The 26722-nt window shown below is 42.5% G+C and overlaps 2 protein-coding genes and 1 long non-coding RNA gene across 6 annotated transcripts in view; 1 reads left to right on the forward strand and 2 right to left on the reverse strand.

The window, feature by feature from the left end:
- APMAP (adipocyte plasma membrane associated protein) overlaps nucleotides 1–3893 on the reverse strand; it is a 38129-nt gene extending 34236 nt beyond the window's left edge. For both annotated transcript variants that reach the window (XR_007150798.1, XM_047852168.1), the window contains exon 1: nucleotides 3733–3893. Coding sequence is in view for 1 of the 2 variants with exons in the window: in XM_047852168.1 (XP_047708124.1) it covers nucleotides 3733–3824 (92 nt within the window). In the remaining variant the exon portion in view is untranslated. The remainder of the gene's footprint in view (nucleotides 1–3732) is intronic.
- An 83-nt stretch (nucleotides 3894–3976) lies between these two features.
- LOC125161894 (uncharacterized) lies at nucleotides 3977–11665 on the forward strand. Of its 2 annotated transcripts, none has more exons than XR_007150800.1 (4): nucleotides 3977–4029; nucleotides 7150–7212; nucleotides 8503–8694; nucleotides 10887–11665. It is a non-coding gene; the product is annotated as an uncharacterized LOC125161894 (long non-coding RNA). The 2 variants fall into 2 exon arrangements; XR_007150801.1 differs by having other exon boundaries at nucleotides 8508–8694.
- ACSS1 (acyl-CoA synthetase short chain family member 1) overlaps nucleotides 10127–26722 on the reverse strand; it is a 69928-nt gene continuing 53332 nt past the window's right edge. Inside the window, exon 14 of one of the 2 annotated variants that reach the window (XM_047852165.1) lies at nucleotides 10127–10330. In XM_047852165.1, coding sequence (XP_047708121.1) covers nucleotides 10274–10330 — 57 coding nt within the window. In that variant the 3' untranslated portion in view covers nucleotides 10127–10273. Of the gene's footprint in view, nucleotides 10331–18397; nucleotides 20039–26722 lie in introns of those variants that run through there. The other variant, XM_047852164.1, reaches the window with a different exon arrangement.

Genomic DNA, 26722 nt, shown 5'->3' on the forward strand with positions numbered 1-26722 from the left:
TGGCAATGGGGCTTCTGTACCCATTTATTTTAGCCCAAGGTTCATTCCTGCAAACTCACATTCACCTATAATTCTGCCTTTCCTCCATGTCTGCCCCCTGCCTCTGCACATCTGCCTTATTAAATAAAGGACACTCCATTTATCTCTATCCATTTTCACTGACAAAAGTGCGCACATTCCCACAATACTCTTTCCCAATCTGTGTTGACACATCCAGGAAGGCTGGCAACTTCCGTTCCAGGGGCAGTTTGGGAAATCAATTTGTTTGCCCAATCTCTTAGAAAACCCCAGAGTGATGCTCACCTCCTTGAAGACACCTGCACCCTGAAATTTCCAACATTTCTAAGGGCAATAGAACAATCATGGTGATACAACAAGATTTGGCAACTACTATTGGTTCATCCATGATGTGCAAAATCCTCTATAATTTCACCAGGCAAACCTGAAAGATGTTCGCCAACATCAGGGCAAGGCATCATTCATGGACTGAAGATTTCATGAGATCAAAAACAACCTGTGATTTTGTGGAAAACCTATTAGCCACAAATCTGTGGGGCACCAGAGGCCCAGGTGTCAAGGTGACCTATGGAATCTGAGAAAGTCAAATAGCAGCCAGCCTAGTCTTTTAACCAACTGCACCTTGAATTTATTGGTGTCACACATTACTTTAAACTGGGGCTCCTGGACCGTAGATGTCTTCATTTTAGCATTGAAAATAATAAGAAACAAGTTAAAAGAGCCATTTGAAACACACACTCAGGGGGAAGGGCTGAGAAGAAATCATGGATTCCTGACTCTTCATGTCCATGACATGGCCACATCTGTCTCTCCACCCTGCCTCCCTTTTTCCTCAGTCTTAAAAAGAAAAATGAATGTAGTAGAGATTTTTAATTAGCCTAAAATCCTTTAGAAGTTTATTGAAAAAGCAGTTGTTAAATTTCAATGTATTCACTCTTCAGTCCTTAACAGTTACAAAAAGACATTAAGCAGCTATTCTCTCTTCCAGACTGAACTATGTTCCAAAAGAAGAGGAATAGTTTCAGTGTTACAATCATTCTGATAGAGTTTCTAAAGCATACGGGGAAACTAATGCCAAATAAATATCAGCTTGCTCCAGTATTGTTCAAGTGCTTAGTTCATCTATATTCCAAACTGAATAAAAGGATTTAATGACCACATTCCCCATTATAGCTTAAGTACAGAAATTCAAGAGCTTTGGTATAAAACCTTATTTCCAAAGCATAATTTTAAAAATATGCTTCTCAATCCTTGTCCAGCTGCCAGTGCTATCCTCATTCATTCATTTCTGCTTCTCTTTTGACTCCATTACTCTAACGTTATATAAATCACTTCACTCACATAGATCTCAATGACCTTAGCAATCAGAGCTAACATCACATTTTATGTCAAGAGTCAGGAGACTAGCTAAGGTATTACTAGGCATCCCTTCCACTAAAATCTACTGTCCTATTTCTGTTAATTGAATAACATATTATTCAAGGGTTTGTTTTTTTTTTCCTGTTTAGCACATCTAAAGTTTATTCTATAGTTGTCAGATTTCTATCTCCTTCAGTTTCCTTTACTTCACCCACAATACACAATGCTTCCCTGTCTTTTGGTGAATCTTAAATTCTTAAGGTAATCAAGAAGACAATGAGAAAATTTAGAAAAACAACTATAACTCTATAATATACAATACTAAATGTAAGGAAAAAGGTGAGAACTCATTTTGAAAAAAAGATCATTACAGATATATGGCAATGGGATCAAATATATAAGAGAAAGAGGGAAACACAGGAAAATAAGAACAATGTTCATGGACAGGGAAGTCAAGAAAATTTCTTAAATAAACATAGTTTTGTAAAAGACACAGTGGAAAAGATGAGCAGCAGATGATGATTCTGGAACACCCAATTTATCCTGCCACTAAGTCAGAAATCCCTGAGAAACTGAAAAACAATTTAATTCTGCCCCTCTGTCCTGTGGTCAGGAGTGTTCAGAGGAGCCCAGGTGAGGGGCGCCTGGGTGGCACAGTTGGTTAAGCGTCCGACTTCAGCCAGGTCACAATCTCGCGGTCCGTGAGTTCGAGCCCCGCGTCGGGCTCTGGGCTGATGGCTCGGAGCCTGGAGCCTGTTTCCGATTCTGTGTCTCCCTCTCTCTCTGCCCCTCCCCTGTTCATGCTCTGTCTCTCTCTGTCCCAAAAATAAATAAAAAACGTTGAAAAAAAAATTAAAAATAAATAAATAAATAAATAAATAAATAAAAAAGAGGAGCCCAGGTGAGATGGGCCCATCCCACAAGTGCCTGCAGATGCTACATGCCCTGGTTTTCAACACACTGCACCTCAAAGCAAACTCAGGGCCAGCTGCTCTTTCATTTCTCATATAGCAAGTATGAAACAAGTCTTGTTTTCATGGTTTCTGCCGTAAAGCACTGCCAATCCTTGCATGTTAACTCTAAAAACCTCCTCTGTCATCAGCAGACCATGACTTCACAATATCCACAATAAGTAGAGTGACCAACTTGTCCTGGTTTGCCCAGGGTTAGCATTGAAAGTCCTGCATCCGTGGAAACCTCTGAGTTTATTCAGCATACTCCTGACCTTTCCACAGGCACCGGGAGTCAAAAATAACCAAAATCTCTTCTCTGCCATTTGCCTTTCTAGAGTCAAAACACTCGTCTCTGCTATAGCTCTCCTTGAAATGTGGTCCTCTTATTATCAGTGAATAAATTCAGTCTTTCCCCACAAAAACTGGCCCTCATTCAGTATGCACCACACCCTTTGACATACTGATATTTCCACTAAATATCTCCATCAACTTAGAATTCAATCAGTTCCACAACTTTGAGGTTGGTCTACACGGAGCCTCTTGGTTCTCCCTAAAAATTCAAAGTTACAAGCCTCAGGAGACAAAATTAAAAAAAGAAGCTTAAGTATTATATATGTAAATAGATGTTTAAGGGCCATGCTTCAGTTATTAGCTAACAAAATAGTGTCCTTAAATTCTGGAAGGTTGGGAGAAGCAAAGGCCAAAAATCTGAGATTTCTTTATTAGGTAGGCATCAACTAGTTTCCTATGCTTCTCCGTCCCTATCAGGAAAAAATCTGCAAGCTTGAATTCTCACAAAATTTGCTTAACATTAAATGTCACTTCTGTTCTCTACTTTTTCCCTGAAAACCACGGTAAAGGCTGGTGACCACGCAGAGAGAGGTGGGCAGGTGCAGAGGCCAGCTCTACGCTGGAACACGAGGCGCGACCTGAGCATTTCGGACCTTCCTTCCGGACAGAGCGAGCCGAGGACAGGGAAGACCTTGGACCCTGGCCAGATGGCTCTCCCCCGGGGATCAGGTAAGCCAGCAAGAAGAATAGGGCGGAGGAGGAGGAGGGGGGCTGAGGGAAAGACGAGGAAGCAACTGCTCTAGAAGTTAGGGTGAGATTGAGACGAAGAAAGGGGCAGATGGGAAGCAAGGCGGTCTTGAGACCCCGAGAGCCGGGAAACAATGCTGAGATTGGAAGCAGAATGCACCAAAGCCTCAAGAAGGCGGCAAGTGCATTTCCTTGGCCAGGGCCTGTTTCCTGCCCTGTAAAATGAATTTAGCCAGAGGAATTAACTGGAATGGCACCTGCACCCCGCTTGGCAACGCATTTACCCAACTGCTGTTATTGCTGTCCTGTTGGTTAGGAGGGTCGACCCAGCCATTCGCGGCCCACGTCCGGGGTCCCGGCCTACCTGCCGTCCTTGGCCTCGGGGACCTGGCCATCGTCCGTGACGACCTGCGGCCGCAGCGGCCGGCGCTGCCGCAGCCCGTCCGCCTCGCTCATGGTGCGAGCGCCACGGTTCCCAGCCCCGCTGCAACCCGGGAGACAGCAAAGAGATCTCAGCACTTGCCCAATCCCGCCGCACCGCCCTCGGCCACGCCCCTCACCCGACCGCGCGCGGATGTGACGTTACGACCACCGCCCCTTCCGGGAGCTAGCGCGCAGGACCTCCGGAGCGTAGGTCAGAGGTTCCTCTCCGCCAGGACTAGTGAGTGGGGCAGGTCTGAGGTTACGTACCTGGCTCGGGGTGCGGGGCTCCGAAACGGGTCCCGGCCCAGTGCGGACGCCTTAGAGGCATCGGGAGGCGCGTAGCCTAACCCCGGGGTCGCCCAGCTCAGCGTCTGCGCTTCCTGTGTTTTCATTGCAGGCGGTGGGGAGGCCGGAAACGTTATGCTCATAGTAGTGCACATAGGCGGTGCTGGACTTAGGTGTTGGCCTTTTGTGTCGGTAGAAGTTGGCGCTGCTTGTGAAGTGACAAAGACCCTGGCTCGTATAAGCGGGTTACAAAAATAAGTTCGTATTTTGGGAGGGACACGAGTGCAAGTAACGCCCGCCTGAAATTTATATTACCTTTTACAAACATCCACTTGAGGGGAAATTTTGGGACAAATATGCCGCCCTTTGGATTAGGGACATTGAGTATTAAATCTTTTTGTTAACAGAACATTTGATAAAGTTTGTGAAAGAGTTACCCTTAGAAGTAAAAGTGGGGCTGACATAGTCATAAGTAGAATATATGCAACTAGAGAGCTTATCCCAGGTCTATACTTAATAGAACCACTGGGTAGAATAGTCCATTGACTGAATGTGCAGGTGTTTTCACTTAATACACTGCAAAAATCACGTTAACTAATACATACTGTTTTGTCCATGCTGTAAGTATATGTATCTGAGGTAGCATATACTAAGTTGTGGCTAATGATAGACAGAATGGGAAACCCATTAAGCTGTGTACACCTTGCATTTCTTTGATGAAGAGGGGGAAAGTAATTAAATGATTGGTCAGAGGATTTGCAGAACAGGCCAAGAAAGTGACATTACTGTTTTAAGAGTCCCTCAATATAGCAAGAGTAGAAGCAGAGTGACTTTAGAATGACAAAAGGAGGAATTTTGAAAATTATTGTTTTGTAAGTTTAGGATTTATCTCGTGTGCATTACTCATAATGGGCATTACTAAGCACAGCTATGCCTGTTTTTATTTTAGTCCCTTTAACATGATTTAATGTGAATAAAATCAGAATTTGTCTAAATAAAAAAAAAGTAAAAGTGGGATATAAATAGAAGCTATCATTAATTGCAACAAATAAGGTTTAAGAAAGCAAGAAGCAATCTTCAGTTCGTTCGTTAGCAATATTTTAGTCAACTAGGTATATTTCTAGGTGCTGGGAGGTGACGATGAGCCAACCATAGACAAGTCCCCTCACTGAAGGTAAACTAATGAGAGATGACTTTAATCAGGTCATCATAAAGATAAATGTAAAATGTGAAATGTAATAATTGAACTAGAAAAGAATAATATGATCTTGTGAGAGCATTTGACACATGAAGGAGCTGAGAAAGGATTGGATTTGGGGGAAAAACAGGATTTCCAATCAGAGGAAACCAAGTCCTGTTACTGTGCATCATCTCTAGAAAAGGCATGTTCAGGATGAAGTATTAAAGAATTAATTTCCAGGGTGCCTGGGTGGCTCAATGAAGCATCTCACTTGATTTCAGCTCAGGCCATGATCTTGTGGGTTTGAGCCCCATGTTGGGCTGTGTGCTGACACCAGGGAGCCTGCTTGGGATTCTCTCTCCCTCTCTCTCTCTGCCCCTCCTCCCCTCATGTGCTCTCGCACTCTCTTACTCTCTCAAAATAAACTTAAAAAAAAAGGAATCTCCTTATTGCACTTGAAGGTTCCCCTGATCAAACATGCCATTATCTTTCTTAGGCACTAGAATCCCACATGACTGTTTAACAAGAAACCAAGAGCCAGCATAAGGGAAATGAGTATATATAAATCCAGTTCAGGGATTCCAGGACTGCCAGGGATATAGTTAAGGCCTGGGAAGTATTTTATTTCATTCTCTCTCCAATACAACTGGTATAGCTGTTGTATCAAGGATAATTTAAACAGCACTGCATGACCTGGCCCTTCCTGCCTGTCTGTACTATCTCTCCGGTTCTGAATCCTATCTTTCAGATACTCAGCATTGCTTGCTGTTTCTAATTCTCTGCTGAGAACCCTTCTCCTGATTTCTCAAGCAGAACATCTTTATGTCTAAGACACTTTGAACATGCCCAATTATAGGACTTAGCTCATTGCATTAGATTTATTTGTATTTCATGCGCAGCGGTAAGGACCACCAACAAAAAACAGCCAGGAACAGAATTTAAAAAAAAAAGTAATAATAATAAGTTAAGTTTTTTGAACTTGCTACAGCAAAGGAATTCACCAGAGGACCTGTGAGGCTCCTTAAAAGGGGGGAGTTATGGAAGTATCCATGTGAGGGTTAGGACTGGTGTTAGTAACAGATAGTCTTGGCAGGGATGGGTCAAAATTTATAAACTTGGAGAGTCATTGGAGGAGTCAGTGGTCTTATCTGGAACACATGAGTCCATGTGGAGTCCATGTGGAGTTATAGGGAGGTCAGCTTGTCTTATCTTGGAGCAAATGGTCTGAATGAGCTAAATTAGTTAAATGGTCTGAATTTAATGCTTGTTTTTGCTGGGCAGCGCAATTTAGTACCGTTTTTCTGTTTGCAAGTCATGGTGAGGTCCACATTACTGTTTGTGGCTTCAGTTCTCCCCTCAGGCTCCAGCCTAGCTGCCACCCAGTTATCAGCAGGGAGATGGGACCCCTATAATTGGTTAGACCATGTTTCTCAACTTCAGCACCACTGACATTTTGGGCCAGATAATTCTTTGTTGGGGGTGGCAGGGAGAAGCTCTCCTGTGCATTGCAGGATGTTTAGCAGCATCCCTGGCCTCCATCCACCAGATGCCAATAGCGTCCCACCTAGTGATGCTAATTAGTAATGTCTCCAGACATTTCCAAGTGTCCCCTGGGAGACAAAATAGCCCCTGGTTGAGAACCACTGGCTTAGACCAACCAGAAGCCACCCTCTTTGCACCCTGAGACTGGGAATGAGGCCCACTTCCATTGAAACTTTGGCCCACATGGAGGGCAATTGATTTCAATAAATCAGGGTTCTACCAGCATGGAAGGAGAGGCAGTGATGCTGGGCAAGCAGCCAATTGTATGCCTCACAGCTTAAACTAGAAATACTCCCTATTTCCAGTCCAGTGCTTTTTCCCAATCCCATACTGTTTCCATTTCTTTCACAGATATCTGCTGAGAGCCTTCCAGGTGCTCAGCCAAGTGCTGTGACGAAACGAAGGTGAAATAAGGTGAGCCAACATGCAGACATGTTATAATCTCAGAGGGGAGATAAGCCTAATAACCGATATAAAACAGTGTCATGGAAGAACTGCATGATGCCTTGGGGGCCACAAGGAACAAGTGCCATCAGGTAGCAATGCCCAGAGAAGGTTTCATGGAGGAGGTGGTGTGTGAACCAGGCCTTGGATAAGTAACATTATAATGGGCAGGTTGAAGGGATGGAAGAGGACAAGAAACAGGCCAAAAGTATGGAGTGCCCATGGATTGGTCGATAAGGTGATGACAATCAGGGCAGACTTCAAGGTTATGAGTAATCAAGAAAGACAAACCATCTCAAAGGGGTAAAGAAGAGCAGCAATAGACAGAGCCCTTCTCCCTGCCCTGAATCCGGGGGAGAGAAAGAGTGGCCTGCCCTAACAGGGCTTCAAGCTAACTTGTATTGTGATAGGAAGCTCTGGTGTCAGCTCGGGCAGGAAAGTGGAAAGTGTAAAGTTAGAGAATGTAGAATAACTTGTTCACTGTAGAAAAAGCATCTTGGAGATCATGCAGGTGCCAGGCACAGACATCCACAAAAGCCCACTTAAGATGAGGGAGGGATCTATTGGAAGGATATGGGGATATCTCACAGAATATCATCACAGAAAGTACAGCCAAGCCTCACAGGGACTGGAACAAGGGCCTGGAAAAACAGGAACAATGTTTGTCTCATCCTCCCTGGGGCCTCGCCACGTTTTGTCTCTTGGTCCCTGCATGTTTCTGGGGCAAGCCCTGTTATTTGACTGCCTCCCTTCTTTTTTGCTGCCCTCTACTACAGCTGGATACATTGTTACTTTTCCAGCTCTTAAAGCTAAGGTGCTCCTAGGCTAGATTCTGGCCTTGAGATAAAGAAATCTAGGGTTTCTTTTGACCTCTAGGAAAAGTTTTTGCTTTTCTGATAAAAGGGAGAGATAGGCCTTGCCTTTTCTGCTGCTCTGAACCCCAGAGTTGTGCTTAGAGTGACAGTAGTGTCTTGTGACCATGGGAAAACACCTTGAGGTCTAAACGACAGCAGTCTGAGAACAGAAAACCTAGGCTGCTCACCTCTGCCAGCAACCACCTACACCTGGGCTTTCAGATTACATGAGGAAAACAACCCCTCATGCATGTGAGCAGTTTGTGCTTGCACCTGAATGCGTTCCATCTGACACGCATTCTCTGCATGGACATGTCCATGGCAGAAAACACTGCCTCAAGCCCAGTTCTCCATGACTTCCCATTTCAGGAATCCCACCAACTAACTACAGTCTCTTTGTCCCAAGTCCAGATTCCTGAATTGAGACTCTAATGTTCCCAACTTTGGTGAGGTGCCCAAGCCTGGTGCTGTGTTAGAGGACAAAATCCCACGTTCCAGTGAACGTTCAGGAGGAACGAGAGAGAGAACTAGGCGGCAGGACTATACGTGAGCAGGACAGGACAGCACATTGAATGATGTCTGCTCCAATGAGAAGCAGGTAGGGGAAGAGGTAAGGATTATAAATAAGTTGACTGGAGAAAACTCCCTTAATTACACTAATGAGGAAGATTCTTAAGGTTGACCCAGACTTGATAGGAAATGGTTCTCAGTAGGAAAGACATTCCCCAGTGTCTGCATGGACATGGACATTCATTGTTATTATTTCTGTTGACAAGTAGCTCGTCTGTCCCATTGTTCTTTGGGAATCTTAACACTGACACTTCCTATTTGGCACAGGTCACTTGTTAATCACGTTTCATTACACCCAGAAATCACTTCTTGAAAGCAACTAATTATTTCCCTTAGGCAATTTCTACTCTGCCTTTTTGAGCAAACATATGCATACTTGTAAGTGTATGGCTCCTGGGTGACTCAGTCGGTTAAGCATCCAACTCTTAGTTTCAGCTCAAGTCATGATCTTAAGACCTGTGTCAAGCTCCACGTGAGCCTGCTTGGGGACTCTCTGTCTTAGCCCCTCCCGACTCATGCTTGCTCTTTCTCAAAATAAATAAACTTTAAAAATATTCAAATAAAAGAGTTAAGTGTTTCCTTGACTCTCAAGAATAAAGAGATATATGATTGGCGGAGATGACGTCCTTCTTTGGGAAAGAAATCAGCCCAAAATATGTCTGTGCATCCAGAAGGCTGCTTGGCAGAAGTTTGGGTCTGCAAGAGCAAGGAGACTAGACAGAATTACCCAGTTGGTGGCTCTTACTAAGAAAATCCCACCCTGCGGGTGCCTGGGTGGCTCAGTCAGTTAAGTGTTCAACTTCGGCGCAGGTCATGATCTTGCGGTTCGTGGTTTCAAGCCCTGTGTTGGGTTCTGTTCTGACTACTAACCGCTCAGAGCCTGGAGCCTGCCTTGGATTCTGTGTCTCCCTCTCTCTCTGCCCCTCTCCCACTCGCACTCTGTCTCTTACTCTCTCTCAAAAATAAATAAACGTTAGAAAATCCCACCCTATTTGCAAGAGAAGTTGGCAGGCCAACTATTCCAACAGGTTTTCTAAACTCCTTGGTACTTACAGTTTGTTAGTAATGTCCTAGGACAGGCAGCCACAGCTTTCTTCCCTTGTCTCTTTCTCAGTTTATTTAGAGTCGGACTTTTGCCTCTGGCTTGTCACCTCTTTGGCCATGGTTGGTACCCTATCGTGCAGATGTCAGGGGCACTAATCAGCTCCTGTGCTATTTGGAATAAAGGCTGGTGCAGGCAGGAATTCAGCTTCACGTTTAGCAAAGGCCATAGTGATGGAACCCTCAAAGTGGTACTCTTGGAGGGTCACAGTTTGCCTCTGGCATGACTGGCTGGGAACAAGTTTGGTGGTGTCCCCTAGTTTCCCCATATCCTTATGATAAGGAGAAGAGGAATCCCAGAAACCAAGCAAAAGAGTGTTGAAATCGAGACTTCTTTTTTTTTCTTCCCACTCTTTTCCCTCCAGAGAGCAGGGTGAGAACAAAATGATTCCCATCTCCAATACTTGTAAACCAAGACAGCCGGCAGGAGGGGTTTTTTTGTCCCATAGGCAGCCACAGGGTTTGGTCAAAATGGGCTGTGTTCTTCACAGGCCTGTGCCATTCTTTCACAGTGGCACCTTCCCCTCATTCCACCAGAGAATTCCAGAGTGTGTATCTTCACTCTGCAAGACAAAGAGCCATTCTTGACACATACCAGCTACCAGCTAGGCAAGTGTGATGTCTATTCATTCAACAGATACTAAGCACTTGCCATGTCATGTGTTAGGCAGTACTCTAGGCACTGGTAATTTGCAGGTGGATCCTGCCCTCAGGGAGCTTACCTTCAAGAGAGGAAGGAGACTGTAGATGCACGTACACTGCATAGTGGGTGAGAGGGCAGGGAGTGGGGGCTACTGTTTGTGTGGGGTGGTAGATGGAAGCAGTTGACACTAAACTGTGAATAAAGTCCACTAACTGAATGTGAGTGGGAAGATCGGGGTCTTGGTGTTTGGGTATTATTTGCATTGTTTATCAGGGTGTGGCTGCAGACATAGGCTGTGAACACGTTTGCTTTCATTCCCATAAGTGTCACCAAGCTCCTAAAGTCCTTGCAGGGAAGTGAGCCCTGAACACAGGGCATTTACAAATTCACTGAGAAAAAGGATTCCTGAACTTATCTACTGATTTTAAGTAGTTACACTTTCTCAAGAGCATTTTCTTGTTCTACTCTTTGCCCAGGGTCCACGCACCAGAGACAACACCAAGCAGATGACTGCTTCTTCTTCCCCTTTCTGCCCCATAGTACTGCTCTGTCAGCTTGCTTCCCCTTAAATCACCTGTGCCAGGAGGACCACCCTAGTAGTCAGATGCCATAATCAGAGTGTGTGGCCTTCACAGTGTCAACAGCTGGACTCAAAGGCATAAAATGAAGGTAAAAATAAAGCTGATTCTAGGCAGCAGTGGCTCAGTGCCTCAGTGGGTCCCTAGTGAATTCTTTTGCCCCAGAGTGCTGAGCTTCAAGACAGTGGTTCTCAACTTTGGCTGCACATTAGAACCATCTGGGAAGCTTTAAAATATGGTGATGCCTGCATTGGTTGAGCATCCCACTCAACCAATTGATTTTGGCTCAGGTCATGATCCCAGGGTCGTGGGATCGAGGCCTGCATTGGGCTCCACACTGAACATGGAGCCTGCTTAGGATTTATTCTCTCTCTCTCTCTCTCTCTCTCTCTCTCCCTCCCTCTCTCTCTCCCTCTCTCTCCCCCTCTGCCCCTCTCCCACACTTGCACTCGCTCTCTAAAATAAAAAGTTAAAAAAACTCCAATGCTTGTGCCCCACCCCAGAAGTTATGATTAAATTGGTCTAGGGTGTGGCTTGGGCGTTGGGAGTTTTGAAAGCTCTCTAGGTGCTTTTAAAAGCCAAGTTGATGGCACAAAAACAGACACACAGACCAATGGAATAGAATAGAAACCCCAGAACTAGACCCACAAACGTATGGCCAACTCATCTTTGACAAAGCAGGAAAGAACATCCAATGGAAAAAAGACAGCCTCTTTAACAAATGGTGCTGGGAGAACTGGACAGCAACATGCAGAAGGTTGAAACTAGACCACTTTCTCACACCATTCACAAAAATAAACTCAAAATGGATAAAGGACCTAAATGTGAGACAGGAAACCATCAAAACCTTAGAGGAGAAAGCAGGAAAAGACCTCTCTGACCTCAGCCATAGCAATCTCTTACTCGACACATCCCCAAAGGCAAGGGAATTAAAAGCAAAAGTGAATTACTGGGACCTTATGAAGATAAAAAGCTTCTGCACAGCAAAGGAAACAACCAATAAAACTAAAAGGCAACCAACGGAATGGGAAAAGATATTCGCAAATGACATATCGGACAAAGGGCTAGTATCTAAAATCTATGAAGAGCTCACCAAACTCCACACCCGAAAAACAAATAACCCAGTGAAGAAATGGGTAGAAAACATGAATAGACACTTCTCTAAAGAAGACATCCAGATGGCCAACAGGCACATGAAAAGATGTTCAGCGTCGCTCCTTATCAGGGAAATACAAATCAAAACCACACTCAGGTATCACCTCACGCCAGTCAGAGTGGCCAAAATGAACAAATCAGGAGACTATAGATGCTGGCGAGGATGTGGAGAAACGGGAACCCTCTTGCACTGTTGGTGGGAATGCAAACTGGTGCAGCCGCTCTGGAAAGCAGTGTGGAGGTTCCTCAGAAAATTAAAAATAGACCTACCCTATGACCCAGCAATAGCACTGCTAGGAATTTACCCAAGGGATACAGGAGTACTGATGCATAGGGGCACTTGTACCCCAATGTTCATAGCAGCACTCTCAACAATAGCCAAATTATGGAAAGAGCCTAAATGTCCATCAACTGATGAATGGATAAAGAAATTGTGGTTTATATACACAATGGAATATTACGTGGCAACGAGAAAAAATGAAATATGGCCTTTTGTAGCAACGTGGATGGAACTGGAGAGTGTGATGCTAAGTGAAATAAGCCATACAGAGAAAGACAGATACCATATGGTTTCACTCTTATGTGGATCCTGAGAAACTTAACAGGAATCCATGGGGGAGGGGAAGGGAAAAAAAAAAAAAAAAAGAGGTTAGAGTGGGAGAGAGCCAAAGCATAAGAGACTGTTAAAAACTGAGAACAAACTGAGGGTTGGTGGGGGGGTGGGAGGGAGGGGAGGGTGGGTAATGGGTATTGAGGAGGGCACCTTTTGGGATGAGCACTGGGTGTTGTATGGAAACCAATTGGTCAATAAATTTCATATATATAAAAAAAAAATTAAAAAAAAATAAAAACCAGGGAATCACGCACAGTTTTTAAATGGGTACTGTAACTAGTTCAGTGTATCATTGTGTTAGCTTAACATTCTCTTAAACATAGCTTTCGACCTTATTTTTAAGGTGACCAATAGATTAAGAAACTCGTGCACAGGTCTTGTCTTCAGTAATTAAATTTAGTTTTTTCCAAAAAAAATAAAATAAAAAAAAATAAAAGCCAAGTTGAGCATCACTGCTTAGAGAGGAAATAAGAAATAGAGAAATATGTATAGTATTCCATTTTAGGGAGGTAGATGGGACAGGGGTCTGAGTCCAGTGTCGCTATGATTAAGAGACAAAAAGAATCACCCCTTTTACCAATTTGCATTCAGATCCTGAAGAACTGCCTGCCTGCAGGAACATCTGAGAGGCAGCTCTGGGCTGAAAGAGGCTGCAGGGATTTAGCAAAACCCTGACAAAACACCCCTCCTCTTGTCTGGGACCCTGAGGGGCTGTGATTTATTGGTGGGAACACAGACTGTGGTCAGGAATGGGAGGAGAGAGGCTCTGACATGCTGGCAGTGTTTCCTATCATGACCTCAGTGGAAGTTACCTGGGTTTTGTTTCATGTCAGTTTGTTAAGCTGTACATGTTTTATACACCCTTCTATATATGTTATGTTTCATCCAAAAAAATTATTTAAAAAAAAAAAAGCTATTGCCTAGGGGTGCCTGGGTGGCTCAGTTGGTTAAGCATCTGACTCTTGATTTCGGCTCAGGTCATGATCTCATGGTTCATGAGATTGAGCCCCCTCACTGGGCTGACTATGCAGAGCCTGCTTGGGATTCTCTCTCCCTGCCCCATCCCCCAACTGTCTCCCTCTCTCTCAACAAGTAAACAAACAAACATTTTTTTAAAAAAGCTATTGCCTAGTTTGAAAGCTCTCTTTCTCCAGGTCACTTTCTTAAATGGAAACAGAAATACATGAAGTGTTGGAATTATTCAGTGTTCTCTGAAAGCTGGTCACTAGGGTCTAGTTGACTATGCAGAATTATTAAAAGTCCAGATTCCCCAACCCCCGCCTCCTGAGATTCAGGCTTAACAATTCTGAGACAGGAATCTGTGTTGTCATCAAGCAGGCATCCAGGTGAGCCTGGCACCAATCCCTGGAAACTTTCCCCGGGGACCACCGCATGCTCTGCAGCCAGCAGCCTATCATGAACACAGACCCAAGTGGGGACCTGACTTTGAAAGCCCTCTGGACCCAAGTATCCACAACTTGGAATAGCAATCAGCATGCAGCTGGCTTAGATCCACTTTTGAGAGAAAAGTGAATTTATTTTTATCAGTGTCTTAATTACTTGAACTCAAAAAAGCAAAAATGTCCATCCAACCCAACAGTTTAGAAATAAAATGTTAACACAAGAAGTTGCTTCCAAAACATATAATGGAAGAGAATTTCATCAAATGTCTTTCTTGTGCCTGGAGTATGAAAGTTATACAAAATATTTTCACATGACCAAATCATAAAAGCTACTTCTGAATCTAAGTCCCATACAGAGACAAATTTTAAATGTTATATTAAGTAGTAACTGCAACCCTCTAGGGAAATGTTTTAGGAAAAAGGGAATGACTAGAAAAGTCATGGTCTGAAAATTATTGTATGGCATTTTATCACTGGCTACTACCTATCTCTACAGCTGTTGACTGATAACACACCATATGAGTAATTTCCAGCTTTTTAAGCTTTGGGGTGAAGATAACCTTTTGCCAGGTTTTATTTATTTATATTACATTGGTCCTCCTATTTGTGCTACATTTCTCACCTACACTACATAAGATTCACCACATAAGATTCTCTGCACACTCTGTATTCGTGGACCATATTCACAAAAAAACCCAAATTTGTAGGTTGGCAGTTATCTGACTCTGTTCAGGCTGCTATAACAAAACACCATAGACTGGAGGGTTATAAACAACAGAAATTTATTTCTCACAGCTCTGGAGGCTGAAGTGAAAGATGGAGGTGCAAACAGATTTGGTGTCTGGCGAGAACTTTCCTCCTGGTTCAAAGGTCACCATCTTGTCATCGCTGTGTCCCCACATGATGGAAGGAGCAAAGGAGCTCTCTGTGTCCTCTTTTAGAAGTGCACTGATTCCATTCATGAAGGCTCTGCTCTTATAACCACCTCTTATAACCACCTACCAAAGGCCCCACCACCTCCTGTGATACCATCACCTTGGAGATGAGGATTTCAACATATGAATTTGAAGGGACACAAACATTCACACCATTGCGATAGCCAAGCACATCTTTTGATTGATTACATGGTGTAAAGATGTACATGGATTCCATTTGAGTCTTGTTTCTAATGTAGACAACTTGTAATCACCTTACATATCCATTCATAATGGTTAAATAAATGCTCAAATTCAGTGGTTTGCTACATGCAGCCATTACAAAGAAGAAGATGGGTCCCGTCTACTGATGGGGAGATAGTCATGTGACACTGGAAGGGAGAAAAGAAGTACAGAGTAATATGGAAAGGCCTCACTAACTTATGTGAAACGTTTGGATGAAATGTATGTTGGAAACCAGAATCTGTCACATTTTAGGGACATTATGCAAGACTTCCTCCTCATGTGAAAACAGATTGAGTAATTGAGACTCACACTCTCCATGGGGATAATGATGAGCAAAACATTTACAACACTTGCATACCAACACCAGAGAGCCTGAGCATGGTAAGGAATTACTGGGCCAGGGAAAACAGGGGCTCAGGGAGGTGAGGCCACTGCTGGGAGCCACTTTTTCCCGACAGCATCTGCAAGTTCTGGGGAAAGTTGGGAGGCCATGCCACGTTTCAGACAGCTGGTTCCCAGTTGGTTCAAAGACACACCAGTAAGAGTCCTACTGACTCATGTGAGACGGAGCAGTGGTTCACAGCGCTGGCTGGCCCGACGTGAGTCTGCTTGCGTTGGTTTCCCTCCTTCCCTGTTTCACAACCTCATTCCTCACACCTGTCCCTGGAATCACATTCCTAAGCAAATCACCTGCACGCAGGCCCTCATCTCAGTTTCTGCTTCAAGACCATGGAGATGAAGGCAGTAAGAGAACTAGAAAATAGAATGTGGGAGGTCCCAACATATGGGAAGTTAACGATCTTCAAAAAAGGAGACCAAATAGGCAAAAACTACATATGAACAGATAATGATTGAAATATTTCTGGAACTGATTAAGATGGACAACAAGCCATTAAGATGGACCAAGAAGCCCTACAGAGCCCAAGCAGGACAAATAAAACAAGTCAACCAAAAACTAATACTGCAAAAACTAAAGACCATTGGTATTCACAGGTGGAGAAATTGTGTATTTACTTGGTTTAATCCTGTTATGCAACAAAATTCCCAAACAGTGATGAAGGGAAACCTTACATAACTCCAGTTAAAGATCACTAAAACTCAAATTGGCATCACCACCCCTCCAAAAGCACTGTCTCCTGGAAAGCTTCCTCTCGGTCTGGATTTAGGCTTCTCCCCCCTATCAAAGATAGAGCTACTCAGAGGTCAACAGTAAGGTGCCTTAAAAAAGCAATAAAATAATAAAACTAAAATGCCGTTAATATTCTTCAAAGCTCTCGCAAGAAGGGACCACACCACCTTTGGTTTGAACTTGGGGGTCAAGGGTGGAGTCAGACCAGCTCCATCCACACCCCAGCTCTGCCCCGAAGTGAAATGAGAGGAGGAGATGGGGTGACGTGCTTAGGGCCTCCTTGCACACAGTGCCCAACAGTATAAGCATTGCTGCTGTGCTCCTGACATTGGGTATCCTGAGGGCGGCTGGCGCAGTGGGTGCAAGTCAGCTCTGCAAGGATTGATGGCTCAGATTCATTCCACGGCCAGATCTCCTCTCTCAAGTCAGGCCAGGGAGACTGGGTGAGAATTCACACTCCCCTTGCTTTTCTATGAACTCACTGCTGTGGGTGAACCTAGAATGAGCATGAGCCTGAATCAGCTCATGACTGATCTTTAGATAACTGCTGTCATGAACATTAGCTGTGATTTTTCTGTTTCTAGACTTAATAGGGACATTTTCCATTTGGGAATTAATTATGTTGGAAAGCTGAATTTTCCCTTGAAGCACAACTTTTCATTTTGTTTTAGCTACTCTAAATGAGAATTATTCTTCAAAGGTACTGCATACTGCTTTTTTTCTGAATCTGAATAGAATTTCCCTTTGGGTTTATTGTTATTACCAATTTCATGCTGGCCTGGAGACGCACTTAATGCCAAGATTAGCTGTCTCTGGATCCCAGTCCAACCCTGTCTCTGTTTCCACACCTACAGATGTTTCCTCTCTGCTTTCACTATAGCTGCCTTCTCTTCTCTGCTTCTCAGTGGTCCTGACTCGGTTTTTGCTAGGACATCTCAGTTCTGACAGAAAATCCAAAGCAAAAAGTGACATCTGGGGTCAGGGCAGATGTGGTACAGCTTGACCAGCCTCTGCACATCTACCTCCTGGTCTCCATTTTTCCTGTGCCCTTCTGTTCTCAGACAGGCCCTGCCTCAGGGCAGCCAAAATCCTACTGTAGCTCATCTCTGCATCCTGTCTGTGGCCATAGATTATTCCCACAAAAGAGTGATCCTGCCATGACTTCCCACCTCAACCTGGGGTGCAAAAATGTGTCTTTCCCCCGTGCATTCAGTGCCTGGCTGAGGCCCCTGGGAATACTCCCAGCCTCCCTGCCCCCCAACCTCCAGAGCACAAGAACAAGCACTGTTCCTAGGAACAGCCATTCCCAGTTCCTGCTTTGGTCCAGCTTTCTTAGGAGACAGTTGGGTCAGGGCCTTTCACCTCCCACCCCCCATGTCCCCAGTTCATAGAAACCTCATCCACCCACATCTAAAGAAAGGACAAACCTGAGTAATGGGACGTCTCTCTCAGGCAAGCCTGTGCTTTTCACAGAGGCAGTCTATGACAATGAGATTCTTTTTGCTTCCCTGTCCTCGTCTGTGCTCCAAATCAGTGCCCACCACCAGAACCTTGTGTGAAGGTGGAAATGTTCTTGTCCATGCTGTCCAATCCGGTAGCTATTTGCCACGTGGCTACTGAGCATGTGAACTGTGGCTACTGCCACTGAGGAACTGAATATTTTATTTTATTCTGCTCTATTCTGTATATATTTTTTACTTATGCCTAAATAGCTATGTATAACTAGTGTATTGGATAGCACAGCAATCTAGACACAGATAGGTTTACCAAATAAGAGTGTAAGATAGGTAAGCTCTTAGTGTGTATTTCCTCCCTGTAAAGGATTTCCTCCCCAATGGATTTTTTTTTAAGTGTTCTCTTTTGAATGACTAGGCCCTTTCAGTTTTGTCCTTGGGATTATATTCAGCAATAACAATAGCATTATTTGATCAAAAACATCACAACAGAAGGAAGAGAATGAACAAAATAAACTTTATTTTAACTATCCTGGTCACTGTCCGAGTTTATACCCAAGCTATTTCATAAATAGCACCATAACTACAGTCTGCCAAGTCTACCACACATGTGACATGTCCAAGTGCATGGTTCTCTGTTGCTAAGCACTGCTTGTTACTTAGCAACAGAGAACAGACCATCACTCTATTTCTGTGGGCCACAGCCAGTGGCCACCCTGTTGGTGTCACAGGCATACTTGCCTAATCAGAGAGAAGCCAGCACAACTATGACCCACAGTAGGTGTTCAGTACCCCAGACACCCCTTGAACACCTACACAGCTGCAAGGCACATATAATGTGGGGTAAAAATAAGGACAACCTTTCCCTGTTCCCAAGGACCCAGCTCAGCAGGCTGCCTTCACCTGTGTTCCACGCCACTGGCCCTCTTGTGCTTGGCTAATAAACACTTTGCAAACATAAAGGTTTATGTCATCTTGCTAATGTTCAGATGGCTTAAGGCATTCTTAAGAAAAAGAGAGAGACCTGATTCAGAGTTCTAAGTCTCATCCTTGGACCTCTGTGGTTCTTCCCACACCAACCACAGAATGAAGGATAGGCAGTTTTCAAGGATCCAGTCCTGGCCAAACAAGTCACCTGAGTTTTCATGGGCTTCCCCGAACATCCGTACATATTTGGAGCATGCTGACCTTCCACCAAGAGGCATTTGAGGTGGAAAGGGGAATCTTTCCACATCACAGCTTGGAGAAACAGAACATATGAGTGGTTCTAGAACTAAAATTGGAGCACGTTCATACCATCACTTTTAGAAGTTAGATTTCATTATACATGAACAAGGATGCTACAAGCTTGAAAGTTCTCAAGATAGCTATATTTAGACAGAGGTACAAACATTTCAAATTCAGATTCCCAGAATGCCAACATTAAAAAGGCATCCTCTGACCCTCTCCACATGTCCCCATGAGCAAAGGCACAAAAGGATATTTTCATAACTCTAAATGTTACGAAGAATGTGTATAAGTAAATCTGCACACTACATGTGTATATCTGCGCATTCTTCCAAAATATAAAAGTATAAAAATAAAATTTCTGCCTTTTGTATCTAGTACATCTGGGGGAAAAAATATGATTGCTTCTGGTTCTCAGTCATCTGAGCAGGCACACCTCACCTTCCTGTGCTGTCTGGAGGTGACACAGAAATGGAGATGACATTGACTTTTCATCCCAGGAAACCAAATTCAGGACAAGGGAAACAAATGCTAAGCATATCTAATAGTATCTCTTCATGGGTCCTCAGCAGAAAGAAGGCAGGGCTTAGCACAGACTTCACATTTGGGCAGTGTGGATTACACTCTAGGAGAGGAATGCTTCTGGGACAGTAGGAAATGAGCCAGTCTGAGAGCTACATTCTGGAAGGACAGTTAGGGGCATGGGCACTGGGTCTCAGCCAAAGCCCATCACTGAGCAGCAGTTTGTTTGTCTTTGTACTTCTGGTAGACCTTCAGGATTTCCATGATGACATGGGGGTCCTCCAAGGTGGTGGTATCTCCCAGATCCTGAGCTCTTCCTGTAATTATCTTCCTCAGGAGCCTCCGCATGACTTTTCCAGACCGAGTTTTTGGAAGACGCTTCACAACCTGGCAAGGAAAGGGTGTGGAATTCAAGTTCAGGTGGTGCCCATACTCCCAGCAGTGTCCAGCTGCACTGGGATAACAGCAAGGGATGACACCCTTGCTGGGGGCTCAGGAATGAATGACTGAGATGCCAGGCCTGCCCCAAAGATACGGAGACCTGTGGTCTCTGGTTATATCTTCACACCATCTGGACCTAAAGCTGAAATCAACCTGAAGGGCAGAATCAACCACACATCAGGGGTTTGCTGAAGCCTTCCTCCAGGTCACGTCTGTCCATACCTGGGTCTGCCTCACTGCTGATACCTCTGTCTCCTGTTCACTACATTAATGAGGGCTCCCAGATATTAAGAGAACCAAGTATATGCCATGGCACCTCGTCTCCACCCACTGGCCTGGCCCAAAGTGGCTTTTTGCTGACATAAGTGGTAAGAGCTACTTCAGACAAAAATGTTGTCTTGCTTAGTATCTGAAAATTCAGCATTTTCAAACAGCCATGGCCCCTTTAATGTGAACAGCAACATGCTAAGAGCTATGTTTGGGGCTTATTTGGAACAGTGACCTATCTTTTGAAAGGGGAGTTCAGGTCTCCTTAAAACTCTGGTCACCAAACAGCTTGACTTTGTATGACACCAGGGGAAGCTAGGGCCATTCCCATCTCAGAGGACCTCCTCTGAACCAAGGAAGACTGTGGGGGGAAATGTTAACAAAGGAAGGAGTGGAAACCTAATAAGGGTAGAGCATGGGCCCCCTTCTTCCCCAGACCTGACTCTAACACAGACCCTCTCAGACAGGGTCTGGCAGTGTCTCCTGCACTGACACCAGGAGATATGTTCAGAATCTAACTGGGGCTGGGGAACACTGGTACTTTCCCCATGTTTCTCTATTTAAAATCTCTTATGAATAAGGCAGAGACTTAGACAAAATGCAACAATGGAGGAATTTATCCCAAATGCAAGAAAAAGGTAAGTCCATGGCCAGAGATCTAAGTGGAACATATATAAGTAACATGCCTTATAAGATATAAGTAACATGCCTGATGGAGAATGTAAAGCAACAATCCTAAGGATACTCACTGGGCTTGAGAAAAGAATAGAAAACATCAGTGAGACCCTGACCACAGAGATAACAGACTTAAAAAGGAATCAACCAGAGATGAAGAACTCAATACTCAAGATTGGAAACAGGCTTAATGCAATGAACAGCAGACTGGAAGAGGCAGAGGAATGAATTGGTGACTTAGAAGACAAAATAATGGAAAATAATGAAGCTGAACAAAGGTGAGAAAGAATTATGAAACATAGCAATAGACTTAGGGAACTAAGTGTGACTCCATCAAATATAATAACATTAACATTTGTATTATAGGAGTCCCAGAAGAAGAGGAGAGAGAAAAGGGGGCAGACATTTTTTTTTGAAGAAATGAAAGCTGAAAACTTTCCTAATCTGGGGAAGGAAACAGACATCGAGATCAAGGAGGCACAGAGAACTCCCATCAAAATCAACAAAAGCAGGCCAACACCAAGACCTATTATAATTAAATTTTCAAAATATAGTGAGAAAGGAAAATCCTAAAAGCAGCAAGAAAGAAAGTCCTCAACTTGTAAGGGAAGACCCATAAAGCTAGCTACAGATCTGTCCTCAGAAACTTGGCAGACCATGATATATTCAACATGCTTAATGGGAAAAATCTGTAGCCAACAACACTCCATCCAGCAAGGCTATCATTCAGAGCAGAAAGAGAGATAAAGAGTTTCCCAGACAGACAAAACCTAAAGAAGTTTGTGACCACTAAACCAGCCCTGCAAGAAATATTAAAAGGGGACTCTGAGTGGAAAAGAAGGACCAAAAGTGACAAAGACAAGAAAGGATCAGAGAAAATCTCCAGATACAATGACAAAACAAGTAATAAAATGGCAATAAGAATAAGTACATATCTATCAAAAATTACTTTGAGGGGCGCCTGGGTGGCTCAGTCGGTTGAGTGTCCAACTTCAGCTCAGGTCATGATCTCACAGTCTGAGAGTTCGAGCCCTGCGTTGGGCTCTGTGCTGATAGTGACAGCTCAGAGCCTGGAGCCTGCTTAGGATTCTGTGTCTCCCTCTCTCTCTGACCCTCCCCCATTCATGCTCTGTCTCTCTCTGTCTCAAAAATAAATAAACATTTTTAAAAAATTAAAAAAATTACTTTGAATTTAAATAGACTAAACACTCCAATCAAAAGACATAGAGTGACAGAATGGATAAAAAAAAAAAAAGACCCATCTATATGCTGCTTACAAGAGACCCATTTTAGATATAAAGCCACCCTGCAGATTAAAAGTGAGGTGATGGAGAAATATTTACCATGCAAATGGATGTCAAAAGAAAGCCAGAGTAGCAATTCATATTTTGGACAAAACAGATTTTAAAACAAAGACTATAACAAGAGACAAGGATACTATATAATCATAAAGGGAATAATCCAACAAGAAGATATAATAATTATAAGTATTTATTCTCCCAATATTGGGAGCACCCCAATATATAAGACAATAACAAAAATAAAGGAACTAATTAATAATAATACAATAATAATAGGGGACTTTAACACCCCACTTACATCAATGGCCAGATCACCTAAACAGAAAATCAACAAGGAAACAATAGCTTTGAATGACACACTGGACCAGATGGACTTAACAGATATATTTAGAACATATCATCCTAAAGCAGCAGAATACACATTCATTTTGAGTGTACATTGGACATTCTCCAGAATAGATCACATATTAAGTCATAAAACAGGTCTCAGCAAGTACAAATACACTAAGATCATACCATGCATGTTTTCTGATCACAACACTATGAAACTAGAGGTCAACCACAAGAAAAAAAATTGGAAAGACAACAAATACATGGAGATTAAACAACATGCTACTAAAGGATGAATTGGTCAACCAGGAAATCAAAGAAGAAATAAAAAAATATATGGAAGCAAATGAAGATGAAAACATGTTGGTCTAAAACTTTTGTGATGCAGCAAAAGTGGTTCTAAGAGGGAAGTATGTAGCAATACAGGTCTACCTCAAGAAGGAAGAAAAATCTCAAACAACCTAACCTTACACTCAAAGGACCTAGAAAAAGAACAATAAATGAAGCCTAAAGCCAGCATAAGAAGGGAAATAAGATTAGAGAAAAGATAAATGGTATAGAAACTAAAACAAAATAAATGATAAAACAGGTTCATGAAACCAGGAGCTGACTCTTTGAAAGAATTAACAAAATTGATAAACCCTTGGCCAGACTTACCAAAAAGAAAAGAGAAAGGACCCAAATAAATAAAATCACAAATGAGAGAGGAAAGATAACAATCAACACCACAGAAATACAAACAGTACTATAAGAGAACATGAAAAATTATATGTCAAAAATCTGGATAATCTGGAAAAAATGCATAAATTCTTAGAAACATAAAAACTACCAAAACTGAAACAAGAAGAAATAGAAAACTTGAACAGACCAATAACCATCAAAGAAAATAAATCAGTAATCAAAAACTCCCAACAATCAAAAAGTCCAGTGCCAGATGACTTCACAGATGAATTCTACTAAACATTTAAGGAAGACTTGATACATATTCTTCTCAAACCATTCCAAAAAATAAAAAAGGAAAGAAAACTTCCAAATTCATTCTATGAGGCCAGCATTATCCTCTTACCAAAACCAGATAAAGATTCCACTAAAAAAGAGAACTACAGGCCAATATCCCTAATGAACATGGATGCAAAAATTCTCAATAAAATCCTAGTAAATTGAATCCACCAATACATTAAAAGAAATATTCACCATGATCAAGTGGGATATATTCCTGGGCTGCAAGGGTGATTCAATACTTACAAATCAATCAATGTGATACACCATATTAATAAAAGAAAAGATAAAAACCATATGATCATTTCAATAGATGCAGAAAAAACATCTGACAAAATACAGCATCTATTCGTGATAAAAAACCATCAACAAAATAGGTTGAGAGGGAACATACATCAACATAATAAAGGTCATATATGAAAAGCTAACATCATCCTCAAAGAGGAAAAACTCTCAATTTTTCCTCTATGGTCAAGAACATGTCCACTCTCACTGCAGTTAATTAACATAGTACTGGAAATCCTAGCCACAGCAAGTAGACACCAAAAAGAAATAAAAGGCATCTGAATCAGCAAGGAAAAAAGTAAAATGTTCACTATTTACAGACAACATGATACTCTATATAGAAAACCTGAAATACTCCACCAAAACATTGCTAGAACTGATACACAAATTCAGTAAAGTCATGGGACACAAAATCAACATACAGAAATCTGTTGCATTTCTTTTTTTTTTTAAGTTTTTATGTATTTATTTTGAGAGAGAGAGAGAGAAAGAGCACCAGGGAGGGACAGAAAGGAGGGAGAGAGAATTCCAAGCAGTCTCTGCACGGTCAGCGTGAAGCCCAACATGGCGCTCAAACCCATGAACTGTGAGATCATGATCTGAACTGAAATCAAGAGTTGGACGCTTAAACAACTGAGCCACCCAGGTGCCCCTGTTATTATTTTTTTTTTTAATTTTTTTTTTCAACATTTATTTATTTTTGGGACAGAGAGAGACAGAGCATGAACAGGGGAGGGGCAGAGAGAGAGGGAGACACAGAATCGGAAACAGGCTCCAGGCTCTGAGCCATCAGCCCAGAGCCTGACGCGGGGCTCGAACTCCCGGACCGCGAGATCGTGACCTGGCTGAAGTCGGACGCTTAACCGACTGCGCCACCCAGGCGCCCCCAGGTGCCCCTGTTAAATTTCTTTAAACCAATAATGAAGCAGCAGAAAGGGAAACTAAGGAATCAATCCCATTTACAATTGCACCCAAAACCATAAGATACAGAGGAATAATCCTGACCAAAAAGGTGAAAAACCTGTACTCTGAAAACTATAAAACACTGATGAAAGAAACTGAAGATGACATCAAGAAATAGAAAGACATTCCATGCTCATGAGTTGGAAGAACAAATACTGTTGAAATGTCTATACTACCCAAAGCAATCTGCACATTTACTGCATTCCCTATCAAAATACTAACAGCATTTTTTCACAAGAACTAGAACAAACAATCCTAAAATTTGTATGGAACCACAAAAGGCCCTGAAGAGCCAAAGCAACCTTGAAAAAGCAAAGCTAGAGGCATCACAGTTCCAGACTTAAGGAACATTACAAGGCTGTAGTAATCAAAACAGTATGGTACTAACACAAAAATAGACACACAGATCAATGGGACAGAACAGAAAACCCAGAATGAACCCACAACTACATAGTCAATTAACCATCAACAAAGCAGGAAAAAATATCCAATGGGAAAAAGACAGTCTCTTCAACAAATGGTGTTAGGAAAACTGGACAGTTACTTGCAAAGGAATGAAACTAGACCATTTTCTTACACCAAACACAAAAATAAATTCAAAATGTATTAAAGGCCTAAATGTGAGACCTGAAATCATCAAAATCCTAGAGGAGAACACAGACAGTAACCTCTTTGGCATCAGCCATAGCAACTTCTTTCTAGATCTGTCTCCTGAGGCAAGGGAAACAAAAACAAGAATAAACTATTGGGACTTCATCAAAATAAAAAGTTTCTGCACAGCAAGGAAACAATCAACAAAACTAAAAGGCAACCTATGGAATGGGAGAAGATATTTGCAGATGACATATCTGATAAAGAGTTAATATCAAATATGTATAAAGAAGTTTTATAACTCAACACCCAAAAAAACAATCTAATTAAAAATGGGGAGAAGACATCAATAGACATTTTTGCAAAAAAGACATCCAGATGGCCAACAAACCCATGAAAACATCCTCAACATCACTCATCATCAGGCAAGTACAAATCAAAACTTCAATGAGACATCACCTCACACCTGTCAGAATGGCTAAAACCAACAACACAGGAAACAGTATGTCATGGTGATGATGTGGAGAAAGGAGAGCCCTCTTGCACTGTTGGTGGGAATATAAATTGGTGCAGCCACTGCAAAAAACAGTATGGAGGTTCTTCAAAAAGTTAATAATAGAGCTACCCTATGATCCAGCAATTGCACTACTAGGTATTTACCCAAGGAATCCAAAAATACTAATTCAAGGGGATGCATGCACCCTGATATTTATAGCATTATCTACAATAGCCAAATTATGGAAACACCCAAGTATCCATCAACTGATGAATGGATAAAGAAGACGTGGTGTGGGTGTGTGTGTGTGTGTGTATGTACATATATATATATATATATATATGTGTGTGTGTGTGTGTGTGTGTGTGTATATATATATAGTATATATAGTAGAGTGTGTGTGTGTATATATATATGTGTGTGTATATATATAGTAGAGAATATTATCTAAGCAAAATTAAGTCAGTCAGAGAAAGACAAATACCATTATGATTGCACTCATATGTGTAATTTAAGAAAATAAAACAGAGATAAGGGGAAAAAAGAGAGATGGGCAAACCAAGAAACAGACTCTTAACTAGAGGGGAGGTGGGCAGGGGGATGGGTGAAATATGTGGTGGGGATTAAGGAGTGCACTCGTTGTGATGAACACAGAGTAATATATGGAATGGTTGAATCACTATATTGTACATCTAAAACTAATTATCACTCTGTATTGTTAAT

Source organism: Prionailurus viverrinus, chromosome A3, assembly GCF_022837055.1.
Source record: "Prionailurus viverrinus isolate Anna chromosome A3, UM_Priviv_1.0, whole genome shotgun sequence".
Lineage (NCBI taxonomy): Eukaryota > Metazoa > Chordata > Mammalia > Carnivora > Felidae > Prionailurus > Prionailurus viverrinus.